Raw genomic sequence first — 22624 nt, forward strand, 5'->3', positions numbered from 1 at the left:
CGAAACTTCAGATAAGATAAAACAGTTTAAGAGGCCAATCACTTTGATCTCATTTTCTTTTGTTCATCTAGCAATGATAATGATCAAGATGTGGTTTAATGGACCATTACTGTTCTTATGCCTGAGACAGGTCAGTTGGGGGTGAAGTCTCATATCTGTGGTTCTAAAGAGCTTTGAAGGGTAGCATCCAGCAGATAAATAAACCCCAAACTACCTCACAAATGACACTACCCTATAATGGCATCTGCACTTCTGATTCATTCACTAACAACAGATGTTCTGAATAACTACTCCGTTATACAGGAGCCACCCCCCCCAAAAAAACAAAACAAAACAAAACAGGAAACAGCTTGATCTCAAAGACATTCTTTGTCTACACATCTTATGGTATATTTAAAATATATACCAAGTTCTGATTCACCTTCATCAAATATATCATTTATTGAGGGGGGTGCGCACACACATTCATATGCATTATATAACATTTTTCTATACTACAGTAGAAACAAAGTTTCACAGAATAGATCACATTAAGCCCTGAACCCAGATGTACCTAAAAGCATCTTCTTTTTTTTTTTCCTGAAAGCATCTTCTATATATTGTTTTAATAGATCCTTGATGAAATTATTTGAAAAAGTTATCCTAACTACTCTCTGCAATCCAGAACCAAGCAAAGGTTGAGCATCTGTGCTTGCTCCAAAGTCCAAAACTTTAAGCACAATTCAAATAGCTTTAGATTTTTAGAAATGTTCAGATTAGGAACACTCAATTATGCAAAAATGACAAGCTTCAAAATAAACACCTCCAAATGTAAAACACATCCGGTTCCAAGCATTTCAGATATGGTATTCTGTGTCCCTCTTCTTGTGTTGGCAACATTGACATCACCTCTGCCAGACACACTTGAAGTTTGCACTAACTCAACAAAGGTAGTGCTCACAGACTCTCCTGGAGCCGTGAATCAAACAAACAGAAACAAAAGATGAAGGAACAAGAGCAGTTGCCTCTTTCATAACCTTTTATGGACTGTTAAGTGCTATTACTGCTACATTACGCTTTCACCTACTCAGGAGTACACAAAAAATGTCCTACTCTTACGCCTAGTCAGGATTCGATGAAAACAACAGCAATGTAGAAATCTATCTTTAAATCCTCGCTGTTAGTTCCAGGCAGTGTGAGGTCTTTTTGCCCCACCTTCTAGAAAGCTAATCCAAGGTCCCCTTTCAACCATACAGGAAAATTCACCAAAGAAATAAAAAGGATTGATATACAAAAACCTCAAAAAAAAAAATATGCCGTCTGGGATTTCAGTGATTCAATCGGGAAATTCTACATGGCCTTAGTAATTCTGGGCAGGGGGACGAGCAAAGAACATGCGCTCAGCTACACCCAGAAAAATTCATCTTCTGCTGCAAAGCCAAACACCAGATGTGATTTGCAACTTTTGGACTCGATTACCCCAGAAGTTCTGTCAAAAGGCCCTTCTGTGGCTGGTGCTTTGGAGCCAAACACGGCAGTTTCAGTGATGGTAATGGCTGGCTGGGGAGGAATGTTACCTTGGTAAATTATGATAACTGGGCAATAAGAATTACCAAAGCCAACATAAATTCAGGGGGTTTGTGAGTGTGCCAACTATGTGCATTACAGATGTATGTACTCACGAACAGTCTTCTCCATCATCAGAGACAGAAGTTCCTCATGCATGCAGTTCTTGTTGAAATGACATCCATTATCAGAACTCATGCTTGCTATGTGCACTGGCCATCATCTGACAGCCGATCATTTGGGATCTCAAAGGCCTAGACTTCTTGGCAGACCTGCTTCTGGTGTCCAAATCAGGAAGGCACCTAGTCTAGAGCTTGGCAGGCTATCACTCACAGTGGTTCATGCTTACAAACCTGAAGCCACAGCTCATGGTATCAGTGGTGATGATCATTTCCTTGTCTGAAGAACTAACTAGTTCATTGGCCCATCTTTTATACTAAAATTATATTTAATCACTTGCCTAATATACTTGACTTTTTCCATAGCAGCTAGTCCAAGGAATGGAGGTTAAGCATCACTAAATGGGAATGACAACCCTTCAAACCTTCATTTGCTAAAGCAGCCTAACTTTGTGGTAAATGTTTAAGAAGTTACTTGTGCCTGTGGTATTAAAACTTGTGTTCGCTGTTTCGCTAAAATGTACCATTTTTAAGGTCTGAATGATTTGATTGTGATGAATATGGATCTTACTCACTGGTCCTTCTGACACCTTGAATACTTCTTATTCCTGGCTTCTTCTAAGGAAGAGAGAAAACAGACTGACCACAAAGGCAGGGTGTCCAGTGACCATTTCACACAAACTGTGATGATAGATAATATGATCTTGCTGGGGGGAGGGTTTGGGCAGTCCCCCAAGATGTGAGAAGTAGGAGCAGAAAGCCTGCACCCCCACAGACCAAGCAGTTGTGCTGTACCTCCCCACATGGCAGACTGCAACTGTGAGCCAAACTAAATGCTTTCTCCCATCAACTGTCTCTGTTAAATGAATCCAGAGGAACACGTTGTCTTTGTACTAGGAGCAAAACCCATAATGCTTCTGTTTACAGCTTCCCAAAGTGTTACGAATTATTTTCAGATAAACCTAAGCAACTCTGTTTTTATAATCAAATATCTGTACATAAGTTATATTATTTCTATAATTAATTACCATAATAGGGCATACACTGGCTTTGTGGGTGAACAGGACTGACTCTTTATATTTCAGCTCACATTTTATATATAGCTTTCTATTTATATAAGATTGATCAAGGCTAAAAAAAAAAAAACCCAAGGAGCAGCAAACTGGGCTCTGTAAAACAGCTAATAGTTTCTCAACCCCTACTTTGTGCCCCAGAGCTCTCAATACTAAGAATGAATTACATTTCTCTAACCCTCACAGCAAATCACCTGCCATGTTATCTTAAGCAAGTTATTTCCACATAAGGAATGGAGGCTTAGAAGGCTAAGTACTCCACCCATGATGCTTTTTGGATCCCAAGGGTCATTAACTAAAAACAGCAGATACAAATACCTCTAATTACACTGTGTGTTCAGCACAGGCACATTCATTGGTGCTGTGAGAGTCTTCTAAAATTGAAATGCACAGGTTATAATAAATAAGATACATGGATTCTTTTCCACTCTACCATCTTAAGCTTTGAGACTAAAGTTTTCAACCTAGGTAGCCTAAAAACTTCTTTGAAGGGTGATTCAAATACTCAGTCATATATGAAAGCTTAGACAATGTCTGACACCAGCATATTCTAAGAACTTGCTTTGTTATCTGTTGCTCCTGTTGTTGCTTTAGTCATTGTGTGAAAGGTGTTGTGGTGGTCAATAAACTGAAAACTGAAATGGATGAAACCCTCTCAGAAAGGACAGGGCAGCATTTCAGATAAACATGTGACAAAATTAAAACTAGATTGTATGGGTTTTCACAATGCTTCTAAAAGAAGTTTCTGATTACATCATAATAGTAAAAATATTCCATGCATAACAAACACATGGCTGGAAAAAATATGATAAATCTCAAATGAATGCTATACATCAAATCATTTTTGACAAAAATAAACAGGTGCATAGAAGGTAGAAAGCCATACTTTGAAGATAGCATCAGAAAGCCAAGCAAATTTAGATAGAACTCTTCCCTGACAAATGGTTAAAAGGCAATTTAGGATCACTGAAACTCGGCACCGCTGTCCCAGCCCACATATTTCATGCCTTTGTACAAGAAGCAGAGTCCATCAATGCAGCAAGATTCACATTTATGGAAAACACATGACTAGAGCTAACCCTACATGAATTTGAATCCCAGCTCTGCAAGTTATCTAGGAATGTGTGATGATGCAAGTTACATACATTCACAACACCTCAGTTTGTGCATCTGCTGAAATGGAGTAGCCGCCTCCTTGCAGGGTTACTGTGAGGGGATAGCTAACATATATAACATGTGACGGTGAAGAGGATAGGCCTGGAGCGGACAACCATGGCTTTAATCACTGACTTTTTCTTTCTTATAAGATCAAATCATTTTAAGCAATGATTGCTCACAGCTGATCTCTTTTGTATCTATGTGGCTTTACTTTGACAACTTGGGGATTACTGTGAACAACATACTTCTCAGACATCGCACAATCCAAAACGAAGCTATGAGCAATACCTGCCAAATACTCAGTCATATATGAAAGCTTAGACAATGTCTGACACCAGCATATTCTAAGAACTTGCTTTGCTAGCTGTTGCTCCTGTTGTTGCTTTAGTCATTGTGTGAAAGGTGTTGTGGTGGTCAATAAACTGAAAACTGAAATGGATGAAACCCTCTCAGAAAGGACAGGGCAGCATTTCAGACAAACGTGTAGTGTAGCAAAGCGTGAGATGATTCTCAGTGACAAAATTAAAACTAGAGTGCAATGACAAAAGGTGACCAACTGATCCGTAATCCTAGGAAAGGAGTTCTCACAGGGTCCATTGGGAGAAAAATTTGTTAATATCAAGAATTTTCAACCTCAAAAATTTCGAAGCTAAATTTCTCCTTCTTTTTATAATAGTAACGAAGAATGAGGCAAGGGGAAATACATTTTGTTTTCCTCTTCTTTCCAAAGCATGTTATGTTTCAGGGTTTTTTTCCTCTCCATTCTTGCCATTTTTCTAAATCCTTTTTACAAAGGTCAGAAAAGCATCGCTGATCCCTTCATGTCACTTCCCAGAAGACGACTTATAAAACCGAGCCACTTACCAAACATTAAAGGCCTGCTGTACCCATAAACCATCCCAGAAACAGCCACCCAACCACAGCATTCCAACTGGGAGAGATAACATAATCCTGTTGTTTTGGGCGTGACGCTGAGAGGGATGGAGGGCTCCAATTCAAAATGCTGTCTCTAGCAACTTAGATAAGAATGATTGAACTTGAACCAGGGCAAAACACAGGGTGCCTCATAAGCTGTGTACTCCAAGAGCTCCAAGATACTCACTTCCTTGTACAGGGCAGATAAAGGGCTAGCAGCTCAGTCAAGACCCTTTCGGTCTTCAAGAACAGCATCAGGGATGAAATTGAAAGAACCAAGCCGTTGGAGGCACTAAAGAATAGGAGACATGTTTTGCCAGTCTTAAGGGGCTGCAGCTCACCCCCAAGAAGAGTAACTTCAGCAGGCAGCTCATTATATTTCTACTGTAAGCAATGCAAGCACGAGCAAGTCAGCACCAAGACTCAGCTCAGAGTTCAGTGGGGGTTAGGTCATCTGCACTCTATTGACAACTGCTGGACTCAAAGCCTCTAATGAGGCAGCTCAGCAACACTGTGTCCTGCCACCAGTGAGACTCTTTTTTCCATGAATAATGAACAAGAACATCATTTCTGTTGCCAGGTACACAACATAAACAAAGCTCAACACGGGCCTTGATAGGGTGAGCTTGTCCATTTGAAATAAAGGAATTTTTCAAAGTGTAAGCCAAGTTTTAGTGGAGGGTGGGACGGGCTGTTGTAACAAGCAATACGAACATATGTTATCAGAATTTAATAAATACGCTTTTGATTGTTGAGGAATGGAGGCTATGCAATGGGATACATCGAGACAATGAAAAAATCCAAGTGAGTTCATTTCTTTACTTGGCAATCGGTTTTATAGCACAAGGCTGATGATTTCTGTAATAAACTGAGATCCTCATGAAAGGAGTCTTGAGACTTGAGATCTCAAAGGCTTTTCTGGTTAAATCCTTACTTCTTAAAGCTCATCAAGCTAAGTGCAGATCAGCTCTGATGATGAGAACATGAACCCTGTGTTGGGCAAAATGCATTGCCAGGTAACTCATGGCATGAGACTAATGCCTTTGCTATAAAAGACACTCACTATATGAACACCGTGCCCACAGTGATGTAGACCTTACATCTCCAAGCTTCAACTGAAGAGTGAGATTCTAGAGAATAAACAGAGAATAAAAATGAGCTGATGTGAAGGCCAAACACTCTTCAGTATGTTTACTGTAAAGTGCTCCCCAGACACTTTAAAATCAGCTCCATCCTAAGCAGTGTGCATCTTGTTCCACAGTGTGTGCTTCTCTATACAGGCAACCTGAAGCCATCACTGGCTGAATGGAGGCTTCTAGTTTCCATCAATCTGAGCAAGACTTTGAGAAAAAACAAACAGGAACATGTACACAAAAGCTCAGTTTCCTTAACAGCACGGGATAACAACACCGTTCTCCCTTAGGAAGAATTCTTGTGTCAAAAATAAAATCCAAATGATATCGTTTGTTCTCTATGTTTGAAGAACTACAAGAAATCTGTAATCTGAATAGTTCTTAAGTGGACTAATAAAGCTTACTAAAGAAAGCATATTCTACAATGCAAAGAGATTATTATGTTTAAGTAACAATGCCATAATGTCAAATCTATAAGCAAACACATTCTATAGAGAGAATTACTGAAATAAGTCAAAAGAATGGGGAGTTTTATAGAGCCTAAGCATGGTAAGAAATTATATATATAATTTTGTACTATTAAGCAAATACTACATTCACAGATATCACTGTAAATAGACCAGTTTTTAATTCTCTAGACTGTAGCGGTTCATTTCCCTAACTCATTAGTAACAGGTAAAGTAGAATAAGCTTATGAGGAAGCAACCACAATGGTGAAGGGCTTTGAAGACATCATGTAAAGAAATGGGGTGTCGGTTATTAAAGAAGATCTACAGCAAGGGAACATAATTTGCTCTTTAAACAGTTACTGCACTGTCATATGTGCCAAGGCAATTAGTTCTACATTGCTCTAGAATATTTACAAGGCCACCAGACAGTGATCATAGTGAACCTGCAAGGTATCATGGGAAGATCTCTTGGTGCTGCTTGATCTCACATGTGCTGTGAGATTGATCAGGAGGGAATCAAGCAGAGAGCACACAGCTGCCTGGCTGTGCAAGAGTCTGTGCCAAGTTCTGGTAAAAGTGGAGCACAAGCTACATAATGGTTCTGCCCTGGTAAGTTCTAAATTGAAGGCGCTAAAGACTAACCACCATAAAACCATAGGTGACAATTCTTAGAGTATTATTAAAGTCCTGCTTGAAATTGTCTTTCCTATCTAATCACTGGATTATGTCAAGAAGAATGGAGTTCTCAAATGCATAAAAATACCCAAGAACTTACCATCATACTTTGCTAAGACTGCCTGGACATCAGCATAAGCTTGGAGTTCCAGAAGGGCTTCTAGAAGGTTCTCATGGATATTGAACATGCTTAAGAGGGGGAACTCCTTCATTAACTAGGAAAGAAGAGAGCAAGGGAATAATTAATAATATGTCTTATACTTTCACATTTATATTTATGGAATAAACCGTGTAGTAGGATGATTCTTATAGTCAAGTATTTTAAGAAATAGTTCTTGAGGCTCAGGAAATGGCTCAGTCAGAAAAGTGCTTCACATGTACTCATAAGGACCTGAGTGCAGTCTCCAGAAACCTTACTAAGAACAAAAATAAACAAATAAAACCCTCCAGTATGTGCCTGTAATCTCCATGCTCTGCTGGAGAGCTCAAGGCAAATGAGTCCTTGGGGCAGCTAGTTTAGCTGAATCACTGAGCTTGACATTCAGTGAAAACCCTTATCTCAAAAAAAGCAGCAGGGAGGAGAAAAAGAAAGGGAGAAAGGAAGAAAGGAGGTGGGGGGGGAAGAACTGGAAACCAAGATAGATGCTAGACATTGTCCTCTGGCCTCCACATGCACATGTGCACACACATAAAAGGTAATATTTATTTTTATAGTATAACTGATACAGAATTGTCACATATTTGTATAATATAAATATATAGGGACCGAGAAGATGGCTGTGCTGGTAAATCACTTACCACATAAATACGAGCACTTCAGTTTGAGTCCTAGCACGCATGTTAAAAAGAAATGTGGGTACAAGGACTTGTTTCTGTAGTTTCCAGACTGTGGAGGCAGAGAGAGAAGCACCCTGGAGCTTGCTGCTAGCCAGCCTAGCCCAGCCTTCAAACCTCAGCTTTCATTGAGAGATGCTAGGTAAAAGCCAATGTGTGTTAATATATGCAGCTGTCCTGTTATGTCAGCACAACATGGTGCAAGACTAAGTCAGACAAAACCCCAGCCTGGAGGCAGGAGGTGGGCATGAACTCCCCACCCCCAGGGGCAAGCTGGACGATGAACATGCAAAAGATCAAGAAAAAAATCTGTTTAGAATAAGTCCATCTTGAGGGGCTAACAAAGTGGAGACTGAATGAATAGAGGCCATATTGCCAAGGTTGTTGCATTTCAGAGAACAGTGGACAGTTAGGCACATCATCAAGTTACTCTGTAGTCAGGTTGAGTCTGGCAGACTGGATGAAGTTCTCTGAATAGGCAAAGAGCAAGAGCTGTGCTTATAACAGGAAAATAGATTAAAGGAACATGCATTACTTTCCAACTAGATACAGAGGACTGGACCAAAGGGATTAAAACATAATAGTGCTCAACTTCATGAGGAAGTAAGAGAAAGAAAGACAAAGCAAGAATTTCCTAGTAAATCCTCTCTTACAGAACGGTTAAATTGCATCTTGAAGGGGAGAGGACCAGACTATAAAGTAAATTCATGGTGATCTTTTTCAGTGGTTCTTAACCTTTTGGTCATATATGACCTAAAACCTTTGGGGCTCAAATGACCCTTTTAAGAGGAGTCACATGTCAGATATCCTGCATATCAGATATTTACATTATTATTTATAACAGTAGCAAAATTGTGGTTATGAAATAGTAACTAAAATAATATTATGGCTGAGTCACCACAACATGAGGCACTGCATTTAATGATCACAGCCTAAGGAAGGCTGTAAACAACTGATCTACTCAGTCTTCTATGTGGACAACTACTTTCAGTTATAATATGATGCACTTTAAGATGTTAATAAATCTTTTTTTTTTTTTTTTTTTTTTTGGTCATCATCCATGGTAGAAACAATGTTGGGATAAATAATAATGAAGTATAGGTGTGCTAGCTAGTTTTACGACAATTTGACACAAGCTAGAGTCATTAGAGAGTAGAAAGTCTCAACTGGGGTCACCACCAGGCCAGTGACCAACCTTGGGTTCTATAGGCTGAGCAAGCCATGATGAACAGTAAGCCGCAGCCCTCTACGGCCTCGCACGAGTCCTTCCCTCCAAGTTCCATACCTGCTTCATTTCTTATCCTGGCTTCCTTCAGTGATCAGCTATGATGTGGAAGTGTAAGCCAAGTAAGCCCTTTCCTCCGACTTGCCTTAGGTCACAGTGCTCCATCGTAGCAATAGTGACCCTAAGACAATAGGCTAATTTACAACTGAACAGGAAACCAGCAGACACATGGAGTTGACTGTCCACTTCCTTTGATAAGAACATTTTCAATATTCTTTAGGTTTTTTTTTTAAGCCATGACTCATTTAGCACATCTTTTAATTTTTTTTGTAAACCTAATAGAACATCATTTTACTGCTAAAAACACCTATCAAAACCATGCTGTGTCCAAAAAGACCAAATGTCTGAACTCCCTGAAAAAGGCCTGCAATATTTTCATTGCTATAAAGGAAGCCAACAAGACAACCTCACACACTGTGGATGTTCTGTAACTAATAAAAGTATTTCTTGTTCTGGTTCACTTTGATTCTGGCTGACATCATCCTTTGATTTTTTTTTTCATTTTTTTCTAATTAAAGTTTGTTAGAACTTAAGTTCTCTGTCATAAAGCAGCTGGAAACACATTAAAGACATTTTTTGAACTGTAACATTTAAACATTTATCACTTTTGACCAATTTTTCAAGTAATAATCAAATTTCAAGGACACAAGTCATATTATGTAATTTTAAAATGTAATTCCAAATATTAGTTGATAAAGCTTAAATGCTGATTTGGAATAAAAGCCTAAGGACACATGTGTACATCTGATCCCGAAAACTACTTTAGTGTAGCCGGGCATGGGGATGCACACCATCATCCCAGTATTTGGAGAGGCAGAGGCAGGCGGATCTCTGTGAGTTCGAGGCCAGCCTGGCCTACAAAGTGAGTCCAGGAAAGCCAAGGCTACACAGAGAAACCCTGTCTCAAAGGAAAAAAGAAAAAGAAAAGAGAAGACTACTTGAGTATGTAGGGCCCCAGTGCTGTCATCTCCATGTGAGGAGCTCCCATAGCAAACACCTGTTCTGCCCTCTGACCTAAGAGATCAGATCAATTTATAAACTATATTTCTGGCAATTTTACCTTGTGTCCATAAAATATGACACCTAATACTCAGATAAAAGTTTCCCTCTCCTAGACCAACCTTTCAAAGCTTTCCCTTATCCTTGGTATCTCCTGTATTGGAGCACAGTACTATCTTCCATTAATATCTGGTCCCTACCACTACTGACACCTTAGAAATTCCTGGTGGCTTTAATATTTAAAATGTATAGATAGCATTCAAATTGTCACAAATCTGTTAGGAAAATAAGTACATTAAGAATAAGTACAATCACCAGTGGTAAACTGAAAAATAAGTACAATTTTTTTATCTTGGTGTCATAATTTTACTTATACCCTCATACTTTGAGCTAAAGTGTACCATGAGAAACCTTATTTTTACCTCGGTATCAGCTCTTTCCAACTCAACCTCTGCAACCATGCTGGAAAGTTTTTTTAAACACACATTAAGATCATCTTTCATGACTCTATACGACTAGACTTTTCCTGTAGACCACTGACATGCTCATCTGTGTTTCTTCTAAAACACTAGTCAGATGTGAATATAAGTTTACAAAGAAGATGTTTACGATATCACATTATTTGTTACAGTAAAGAAAAATGCAATCACCTTAAATGTGATCCATTATAAAACAGTAATATATACTATGTGTCACTGTCTTTTGTCTATTATGTATAGTTATTAGAAATTAAGTTCTCCTTGGAGGTAAAATCCTATTGGAGGAACCAGCATACACTATGATCACAGGACATAGAGAAGTCAAATTGATACTGACATTTTCTCCCTGCTGACTAATTTTCATAGAACTTGAGGGTGCTTTGTAGGCTACTGGGGTAAGAAGTGGGAAGTCATTGACAATCTTACCAGCTGTGAATCCTGTGAACTACAATAAAACCCCATTTGGCAAACTGTGTCCATGGGTGTACTAGTGGTATGAATGTTCTGAGTGTACCAGATTTAAGGGGTGTTCCACAGGAGGAAACACGTGCATGCTACTTACTATAAATATGGCTGAGCACTCACAGTTGGGAAGCTCAAAGATGCCAAGGGTGAACCTACTATCATTACTCTGCCAAAGAGAAAAGTATCAAACTGCTGTCTAAATTTGTATTTCTATACCCACAGCTCTCAACCTGCATCAGAGTAGTGTTCTTGTGTGGTAGATGGTAGTTTACCTCAGAAATCTAGAACTGGTCAAAGTTCAAAAATGGGTATCAATGGAGTGCTCAGTCACAAACAATACATCTATAATACACACACACACACACACACACACACACACACACACACACACATTAGTTAAAATTAATTGTAAGAAAAAGTACTGGCTTCTTATTAAGCTCAGGCTCACACAGGCCATGTTCTACTCTGAGGTCTTTCAGTTGCTTTCATCCACTCATACCTTTGTCGCCTAGCCCTCTTCCTTGAGCATTCTTCGGTCCTAGCCACTCTGACCAACTCCTAAAACTTTAGGACTCCGTCTCTCTCATCCACCAGCTGCCAGAGTCCTTGTTACAACAGCCTGCTGTTCCAGCCTCCCTGCGAGCAGTAACACCATCTTGTTGCTTCATGCTAACTGACCCGACATGGATGCACAGTACTTTTCTATGAATGGACTGCTTTTAAAATCTGTTCCTTTGTGAAGAGGCATAGAATTTCATCATGTCCTGGGTCTGTGTCAGGCCTTTGAGTTACACAGCCCATAACACGTTCTGCTGTTTATGATCTCCCGTTATCTACATGCTAGAAGAGCTACAAGTAGACGCTGGAAGTTTTGACTCAATGTTCTGAAGACTTTTCTTACAGTAAGAGCTGCTCAGTCATGCAATAGATGATGCAGAGGTCTCTATCCCCAGGGCCAATTTTAGGAGAAGCCAATCACAGGACTAGTCATTACTGGACCTCTAAAATTCTACAGCTGCAGGAAGGAATTTCCAGACCCTAAACCTAACTTAAGGTGCTGTCTCAGTTCCATGCCCGATCCCATTAGGCTTTCCGGTTTGCTGCAAGGTTAAACCCTGGCCCTGTCAGAAAGCACTAGTATACACCATTCCTAGAATTCCTTCTACAGTTGCTAGTCACTGTGTTTTTGCTCAAACTGTTTTCACCACCTGGAATACCTTGCCTCTTCATTTACAAGGCAGCCTGTCAAAATCACCCCACACTCCGAAGCCCAGATCAACTGCCACCTCCTAAAGCCATGGCATCACAGAGAGCGAGAGGCAAAGGAGCCCACAGAGATCCTCAGACACCCTCCTCACTTTTCAGATGAGCTCCCTCCCACCGCCATTCCACGGCGACACAATGAAGGCTGGAAATTCAAGTGACTCAGCCAAGGTTAATGCTGGGACTATGATTCAAACCCAGTCATCAGTACTGAGTCCAAATTTCAACACATCACAGCTCCAGTCTCAGGACTGCCAAGTCTGGAGACCTGACCGACTTAGCTTCTGAAACAATGCTTATATTTCTCCTCTGCATTGTGTGTACACGGGTTTAAAGGAACAGCCGTACCACAGAGGGAAAAACCATTATTTTGGAGTTGTTTCTGAGTTGAAATCCAGCCCCACTGCCACTCACAGCCTGCTGTGTTTTATGCAGTTAGCCCCCTGAGCCTTGGTTGTCTTCTGTCTTGGGTCTCCATTCGCTTGGCATCTTCTCCAGTTTTCTACCATCTCCCTAACTCACTGGCCCCTCACACCCTATTTTCTACTACCTCTATCACCTTCTGCAGTCATTTATTTATGGGGATTCCTAACAGACAATTTAAAAAGGAGAACAAAAGGATTAAATAGTGATAACAGAGAATAGTATAACAGTAGGATAAGCCAAGAAGCTGCCATTGGAGGTGTTTCAAGACATATGGTCTCTATGGCAACTACTCAATACTTACAACCTGAAAAACAGCTGTGGGCAATATGTAAATGAGTAAGAAATCCTGTGTTCTCATAAAACTTTATTTAGAGAAGCAGGTAACAGGCTGTGTGTGTACCACAGTCTTTCATTTGCCAACCCACGGTTAATAACCCAAAAGGTTTTTCTAAAAAGTGTTTCTCAATGATATCATACTTTCAAAGCCCAACAACTCTCACCCACAGCTGACTTAGCAGACTGCCTTCCCTACAACCTACCACTTCCTCTTCTGGCTCAGGTCCCAGAGGCCATTCACCTCATCATCAGAGGGGTCATCACCAGCTGAGGTGCATACTACAGGAGAGGGAGCTGTGCTGAAATAAGGACTGCACGGACTCAATGACGCCAACTCACATGACAAAATGCTGTTCAGCAGACAGAAGGAATGAGCTGGGATCTAAGGTCTTAATGCGAACAAAAATCAAGCAGTTTTGAGTAAATAAGTAGCATGGAAAAATGTGCTCTAAAATACAGAATCATGAAAATGAGCTTAAAATTCACTCAACTCCAGGTAGTGTACACATGTTGTTTATATATTATTCTGTATTGCAAATTTCTCCAAGATGTTCAATATTTTTCATATATAACTTCTCAAAATCTGAAGGGTTAATTTCTATTAGGTTTATTTTGTTTTCTTATATTCTAATTGACCTTCTGTTATTATTTTTAAATCATTTTTTATTTTTTAAGATTTTAATATACTTACACTGTTTCCCCTTTCCTTTCTTTACTCCAAAGCCTTCCATTTGCTCTTCTTGCTCTCTTCCAAATGTACAGCCTCTTTTTTCATTAACTTGTTATATGCATATATGTATATACATATATATTTCTAAATACAGCCTATTTGGTCTGTATAATATTACTTGTATGCGTGTTTTCAGGGCCAACCATTTGTTATTGGATAACTAACTGGCATGTCTTCAGTCATGGACGTTATCTATTTCTTGCACTCCCAGCACTCCTTAGTTGTCTGTAGTTCTTTGTAGAGAGCTCAGGTTTCATGGTCCCTGACCCTAACCCAGCCAGCCACACATATTTTCATGTGTCCTATTGTCTAATTCACTTTGGAGGCAAAATTGTTCCTTTACATTAAGGGTTTGATTTGGTAGCTCCTTAAAGTGTTCTGAATGTGTTAAGAAGGTGCCTCAGTTAGGAGTGGTGGTTCACACCTTTAGTCCCTTGCACTTAAAGAGGCAGAGGCAGTTAGATCTTTGTGAATCCAAGGCCAGCCTGGTCTACACAGTGAGATACTGTCTTTAAAAAAAGTTGTATCTGAATAAATACTTAGAAACTTTCCTCCTGAAATAATTTGATCCTATAGAGTGTGATACACTGTACAATGACATCTTTACAATGACATCAAATAAGTGCTAAGCTCATATGACCACCACCTATAATCCTAAGTCTTCGGTTTTGACCTATGCTGAGAAAGTAAGTTTACTGACAGATCTTCTATGAGGAAGTACATAAATCATTAACTCATCCTGAAAGGGATTTGGGAGGCAAGCTTACTATAGCATAAGTCCCTTCTCTATTTGACTCTTGGGGGTGAAGTTGGGGTTAGGCTTAAATAAGACTGGTTAATTAATTCCTTTGTGGGTGTGTCGTAAAAGTTCTATCATTTCCAGACACACACGCACACGCACACACGCACACGCACACACACACACACACACACACACACACACACACACACACCTATTCATTTCTCATAGCCCATTGTTTTCCAAATAAAAGGATTCATCCAACGTGGAGAGAAGGCACATTATAGAAATCAAAAGTATGGCCATCGGGCACCAGATAAAAATATGAGTTGGAATTCAGAAGCAGTGGACCTTCTAGGGTGAGTTATCTTTTCACCAACAAGAGAGGAGTAGCGCCTAGTTCACAAGGCATACACATCATCCCAGCACACACTCCCAGACAAGCATGAGGCCATCATCTTTATACAATGTTGACATGGCTATATTGAATTTCTGATGTGCTATTTGTTTAGCTCTGGTATAACTGGTTTCCTTTTGAGTTTAGTTGCAGAACATAGCATACTCTATCTCTATTTACTTATTTATTTAGAAATAGAGTACAAAAAACGGCTTGGTGACATAATTTGCCTATTAAAAAAAGACCACAGCTCCCATTCAAGCTTGAATGAAAGCATATGATAAATGCTGAGGCCTGTTTTCTATAAGCCAAGTCATTCTAAATAAATCCTTGAATTTACTATCTAGCACAGTTCTGTTTATTTATTTCCCTCTGTCTTCTCCTCACTGCTAATTGCTTTTTCCTGGCAGCAAGAAATTTATATGTCCTGCTTTGCCTAAATATTACAGTTTCTGTAGAATGAAAACACTAACTTTCCTATGAGTCCTCCAGTACTGATGAGGAAGAACATGGGATGGGCCATGGATAGAGTTTCAGTTCCAATTTTACATCATCTGGCTATTGTCAGTTTAAGTTTATTTCAATGGAAGAATCTGAAACACTTCTGAAGTTAACATTTATGAGCTCAAATGGACGAAGGAGGAGAGTTAATTCACTGGATTTGAAATGCTCTGTGGACATAATTTAGAACTACAGTCTGTATGCTTTTTCTCAGCTGACTTACAGAATGAAAACAACAGTTTAAACTTTTCAAGTTTGATTTGCATCTATTTAAACACTTTATTAGTTTAGCTATCCATGGATTGTTTCTCAAGTGGGAAAACTTACATATTTTAAGGCAAAGGTAATTAACATAGAGCCTCAGCCAGATTCCTACTGAGGTCAGCCCAAGCTTAGCCTAATTAAGGTTTAAACAATTTGGCCTGTATTACATTTTAAAAGCAGACATTATTTTGTCAGTGTTGCATGTTTGACATTTTTAATCAGTTTCAAGTACAGGCATAAATAGAAAATAGAAAAGACATTTTACATTGCATGACTGTTATTTTGTCATTTATTTTTACTGACACTATGGGCCATGACAGGAAAGAATGAATTACTTATTAGAGTCCTCAGAGGCACAGGAGCATTCCATTTACACAGATACTATAAAATGCACCCTGCAGAGGCTCAAACATACACTAATAAGAATATGACACTTTTACAACTAATTAAAAGGCAAATATTGAACTGCACCTACTGAAAAGTCACATGTTCAAGTCTGATGTGCACAGATGCTGGTTAAAGAACTGGATCCCACACTGGAGTTGTACGTATCCATATGGAGAACCAGTTGCAGGCATGACCAGGGTCTGACAATAAAACTGGTATCTCACGCACTCCAAGGGCTAAAGGGCTACATGATTATTGATGCTTCCTGTCAAATGCACTGTTCATTCCATAGAAGGAACGTTTTCTTAAAATTTTCAGTATCTATATAAGCTGTGCGTTCATACAGTCCTAACAAAAATCCTTTCAGAATAGAATTTCCCTCTGTGTTTGCTCCTTGTGTAGAACTACCACCACTCAGATTCTCCGGTGAGGATTTTTTTTTTCATTTACTGTAAGACATTTAAGAACTCTCCTTCCCAAATCCAAAGTTCTGACAGCACCACTGTTCCATCTGTTACTACAGAAGGTATCTCCCAGAGATGGACTCCCCAGTCTCAGGAGCCTCTAGGATTGATACCTTTCTCAAAATTCCAGGTAATTCTTGGAGAAAATTTTTTCTGTATCATCTTGAACAACTTAAATCTTGTGTGGCATCACTCTGAGATAAGAAAGAAGCCTGGAATAGTCAACGCACACTTTGGATGACTGGAAGTAGGCCCAAGGGAAAGAGGACCTTGTGCATCCTTCCTTCTGAAATGGCATGGCACTGCTTTTCTGTTCCAAGAATGGTCCCAATGAGCAGCTAAACATACTAACTAGAAATGTCTGTTGGAAAGAGCTTTTCATGCCAAAACCACAATCACTGCTTTTGGCAGACAGTCTTCCACATTCATATGGGCAACAGTAAATAGCATGACTCGGGAGATTAACTTATTTGGTTACCTGGGGCTGAGTTAACAAATACTCTGGCAGGCAATTCACAAGGTATATGGAAAGTAACTACAACGGGAGGTTCTTTTAGGACAACAGGCATACAGAGCTATACTCCAAACTATTACATTCATCTACACGCTGCTCTGCAATCTCCTCGCCCTCTAGAACTCTCTTTCCTCCCCTTATCTTTCCACTGAACCTCCCTGTGACCTATGCCCATCCATGCCTATATATTCCCAATCATATGCATAGATACTAAGTACATTCATTAACAACTGGTAGCTAGTTAACCCCTGGTCTGAGTTTACTGTTTCATCTGCAGCTAATTGCTCCCACAACTATGGAAGAAAGTAGCACTGGCTTCTAGTTCTCCACAGTGCACAGTGATTTCCATTTAGCTGTTGGATGGTAGTACCTGCTCCTTGGAAGCTCATGCCATAATTACCCTAGCACCTGTTGTTACCTTTTCTAATAATTAGGGTTTCTGTTGCTGTAATTAAGCACCTTGATCAAAAGCAACTTGGAAAATAAATGGTTTACTTCAGCTTACATGTTTGAATCACAATCCACCATGAAGATAAAACAGGACAGGAACTCAAAGCAAGAAGCTAGAGGCAGGAAGTGAAGCAAAAGCTATGGAGGAATGTAGCTTACTGGCTTGCTCCCCACTGCATACTCAGCTATCTTTCTCATAGAACCCAGGACCAGCTGCCCAGGAGTGACACTGCCTCAAGTGAGCTGTGCCCTTGACATCACTAATCAAGAAATGCACTACAGCCTTGCTACAGGCAAGTCTTACAGAGGCATTTCAATGGAGAGGCCCCTCTTCCCAAATGACTCCAGCTTGTTTCAAGCTGATATGTTTCAAGTTGATATGTTTTATACTAGCTACAAACATCAACACTGAAGAGTTTGGTTTCTCAATGCATAGTCTACTTTTGACCTCACCGTATCCTTTATACAGATATCATGAAAGCCTGAGGACCTGGGGTAGTATCCTGGGCAGAGTCCAAACAAGAAGCAAGTTTGGCATAAAGAGCAACCCAATGTGGTTAACATTTTAACCAGTGAGGAAAATATAGTAATATAGTTTTACTTTGGAAGAATATGCAGCCATACTAAGAGTTTGAGTCTTCTTCTTCTGTCTTCTTCTTCCTCTTCATTTTCTTCTTCTTCTTTTTTTTTTTTTTTTTTTTTTTTTTTTTTGGTTTTTCAACCATTTACAGCTTCTAGGTATAATAATGACTAATTCTGATAAAAGTGTGAAAACTTGTTTGGGTTACATGCAGATAGCTACATCATGAGGGAACAAATGGCAGGTATTTGTAAGCTTAATAGTTGATTAAAAATGTAAATGTAGATTTTAATAAATTCTGGACACTAGAAGAATAAAATAAAAATTCCAAATGTTAGACATACAGAAGACATTTTTTCTGGAAGGAATAAAAGGGAAGAGTACGACAGACACAGAATGATGAAAGTAAGTGAAAACAATCAGTAATTATTCTGTTGCTTTCCACACAATAATAATTAAAAGTCAATAAGGAGAAATGGGATAAAAGTCTAAAACCTTCATTTCGGAGTGAAATAGTACTCAACAAAGTTTACAGAGCTGCATGACCCTTTGACGTGAGAGGAAGTTTGACAACATCGGGAAACCAGACCCACAGCTGGGACATCTGACTGCAAGAGGTAAATTGAGCGAACACACAAGACTGAAATCAGCACTGAGTGACAGAGGTAAGACTTAAGTGGCACAGACACATCAGCACACGTGCCACCATACTACACAGTTTAAAGATGGAGTAGTGAGGCTTCTCAGGAACTGGTCATGCAGCATCACCCAGGCACCATAGGAACAAGTGGAGCATCTCGCCAGCGGCACTTACAAGGCCTCTAGAAATTCAAATGCCATTACTTCATTCTATTTAGTAGGTTCTTTACTTCAAAAAATCCAGAGTTATTACAGGCTACAAAATGTCATGCCGTTATTTAAGGTAAAATTTTACAGGTGATTTCTCACTGTAACTATTCAAGACAGAATTCTTAACCTCCTTTTGGCTGTGTTCTTAGTTTCTACACTGTGGCTGACAGGACTGCTTTTCTGAAGGCAAGATCCTTAGATCATCCTGACTTCCACTTTTCCATACTGCACATTTGGTTAATTAGCAAGTTCTCTTGGTTATGCCTTTCAAATGTACAGACTAATAATTTTACACTCTCCTCTGCTACCATGACAGTCTAAGCTGCCCTGACTGCTTTTCCCTCTGCACACAGTTCTATAAAAATTAAGGCTTATCATGTCACGCCTCTGCTCAAATCCTTGCAAGGCTTTCCAATTCACTTATAGTAAAAGTGGAATTTGCCATCATCTGCACGTCTATATGACCTCCAAGGCCCTCTTTTTCTGCCCTGCACCTACTCTGACCTATTCACCCAGGACTTCTTTGCTGTTACTAGTACCTTCCAGGGACTCTCCTGTCTTGGGTTAGACATATAATAACCTCTTCTACTCACATGTTGAAGGCCTAGACCTCAACACAATTTTCATAGATGAGGATATTGGGGAAATGGATGAATCATGAGGGCTTTGGTATAGCAAATGGATTCATATATGCGTGAATCAATTTATAATTGAATGATCTATTGAGAGAGGGTGGAAGGTGTGGGAGGTAGAGCAGACTAGAGGAGGAACACCCCTCATGACATGCTTTTGAGGTTCTATCTTGTCCCTGGCGTTCACCCATCTACCTCTTCTTCCTGACTGCCAAAACCTCGAATACATCCTTCTGCCATAAGGAACTACCTTAACCACACTGAGAGACAACAGAGCCAGCTGACCATGAATTAAAACCTTTAAAGCTATGAGTCAGCATCAATTCTCCTCCTTTATGCTATCTCATGTATTTGTCATGGCAACTAGAGACTAGCACAGCATGGCTTTCTAAAATTGAGAGTATAAAACTTTCAGAAAGAGTATGACATCTGTGTCACTTGGGAGGTCAGGATATGAAAAGAGAAGTAATACTGCAGAGATAGTAAAACAACAATGGAAGAAAATAACTCAGAAACTTGAAGAAAACTACAGAGCGCAAGGCAAACACGTGGAGCTCTAGAGGCTGCAGATAAGGGGAAAGAATATAAACTCTGATCTGAAGGCGTGGACAAGGAACACAGAAGACCTCTCACCAGGGCCTCACAAAAGCTTCCAACTTATGTTATTCTTCCTGTTCTTGATCTCTCCTCCAGGAATTCTATCTGGACCAAACAGCCCTCCAAACAAAGCTGGTCAAGTCTAGGGGTGCTCTGGAGGCTCGTCCTCAAATAGAATTCAAGCTACAAGTAAAACGCATGAAGTCTTTATGGAAACAACTCTCCTCAGCCTCGGATTCTCTAGCCTGATACTCCTTAGTGAAGAATGGTTAGCCACTGTTCCTGTCACCACCACAGCCTAGGTGCATTTAGCAGTGTCCGTAGACAACCAGAGACTGATGGGACACAGGTCACTACAATACGCAGTCTCCCTCATTCTGCAATGCACAGGACAGCTCCTCACAACAGATGGTTATATGGCCCAGAATGTTCATAGAACAGAGCTTTGGAAAACCTGTTCTACGCAGAGGATCATGGGAGCTTTTAGGTTTTGCCAGAGAGGCAGATTATCCCAATCTTATTAATTACTCATGTCCAGCTTGACAAGTGTGATTAAGGAGTCAAACCAGACCACATCTGCCTTGTGAATTCCATTTCAAATGCATGAAAATAGGACCAGGGAAGACAAGTAGATGTTAAAAGGAAAAACAAAACAAAAGAAGAAGCAGTGTCATGCACCAAATACTACAGAGAAGAACCAGCACAATGGCTTTTCCTTTCATTTAAGACACAAGAACATGCAACATTATTCATTCTGAAAACGCACCACATCGGCCAACAGCCAGCATGCTCCCTGCGCACCACCCATTTCTAAACACGCTTTTGGCACTAAGGTGCTTCTGCATTATCGGTTGCAAAAGAGTTCTATGTAAAAGGAACTTTGGCTCTTAGGGGAAAAAAAATCCTTCAATACACAATAATAGTTAGCAGGTTGGTTTAAGAATGGAGACTCTCGGGACTGGGGCGATGGCTCAGTGGTTATGAGCACTGTCTGCTCTTCCAGAGGTCCTGAGTTCAATTCCCAGCAACCACATGGTGGCCATACCTATGTGTAATGAGATCTGTTTTCCCATTCTGATGTGTGTGAAGACAGAGCAACTCTATACATAAAACACATGAATAAAAAATAAAATAAAATAAAAAGAATGGAGACTCTCAATCTTGACAGCAGAAGGTCAAATGTGCATATACTTCATCAATATTTCATGACAAAATCCAATATTGTATCTGCACAATTGTATAATCTTGAGTAATGGGAATAAAGAAATTCTATTCAGCCACCTTCCCAGAACCCCTTTCATGTTCTTGCAATGACAGTGCAACAGGTAACAGTTTGCCCTTCCTTAAGGCTTCCCCAGAAAAACTTCTTCAAATGGTCCTGCATTCAATGTGGATGGCATTCTAAGCCTGGCATTCCAATTTCTACTTTAAAATCTCCTCAAGGAAAATTTAAATCCTGCATAAAAAGAAGAGTTAGTCATATCTCAGTGAAAAAGTAGATCCTCCAGTCTTTATCAGCTGGCTTCCTGGAACCCACTGTGCTATCTTATCAGAGGAAGTTTTATGGAGAGATGGTTTATGCATATGCTATTAAAAAAGTTAATTCTCAGAGATATATGACTCACCCAATTGAGTGGAGTGAGAGAGTCAGGCCTGTGTTGCAAGGCCCAGCATCAGCATTAACAAAAGAAATGTCAACCTCTGTCCTCTGTGTGGGGTGCAAGGGCACTTAATAGAGTTTCTGAAACCATCCCTTCAATATTCCCCTTAAAAACACATTTCTCCATTCTTCTACTGAGGGACACTTAGGCTGTTTCCGTGTTCTGGCTATTATGAATAAGGCCACTATGAACATGGTTGAGCATATGTCCCTGTTGTATGCTGGAGCATCTTCTGGGTATATTCCAAGGAGTGGAATAGCTGGGTCTTGAGGAAGCCCTATTTTCTGAGTTTTCTGAGATAGCACCAGATAGATTTCCAAAGTGGCTGTACTAGTTTGCATTCCCACCAGCAATGAAGGAGTGTTCCTCTCTCCCCACATCCTCGCCAGCATGTGGTGTCGCTTGAATTTTTGATCTTGGCCATTCCGATGGGTGTAAGATGGAATCTCAGAGTTGTTTTGATTTGCATTTCTCTGATGACTAAAGACGTTGAGCATTTCTTTAAGTGTTTCTCAGCCATTTGATATTCCTCTGTTGAGAATTCTCTGTTTAATTCTGAGCCCCATTTCTCAATTGGATTATTTGGTTTGGTGGTGTTTAATTTCATGAGTTCTTTATATATTTTGGATAGTAGACCTTTGTCAGATATAGGGTCGGTGAAGATCTTTTCCCAGTCTGTAGGCTGTTGCTTTGTTCTCTTGACAG

At 39.9% G+C, this 22624-nt stretch overlaps 1 protein-coding gene across 8 annotated transcripts in view; it reads right to left on the minus strand.

The window, feature by feature from the left end:
• Nucleotides 1–22624, minus strand: part of St7 (suppression of tumorigenicity 7) — a 236349-nt gene that overhangs the window by 52005 nt on the left and 161720 nt on the right. For all 8 annotated transcript variants that reach the window (XR_007831283.1, XM_051151888.1, XM_051151889.1 and 5 more), the window contains one exon: nt 7168–7282. Coding sequence is in view for 7 of the 8 variants with exons in the window: in XM_051151888.1 (XP_051007845.1) it covers nt 7168–7282 (115 nt within the window). In the remaining variant the exon portion in view is untranslated. The remainder of the gene's footprint in view (nt 1–7167; nt 7283–22624) is intronic.

Source organism: Acomys russatus, chromosome 10, assembly GCF_903995435.1.
Source record: "Acomys russatus chromosome 10, mAcoRus1.1, whole genome shotgun sequence".
Taxonomy (NCBI): domain Eukaryota; kingdom Metazoa; phylum Chordata; class Mammalia; order Rodentia; family Muridae; genus Acomys; species Acomys russatus.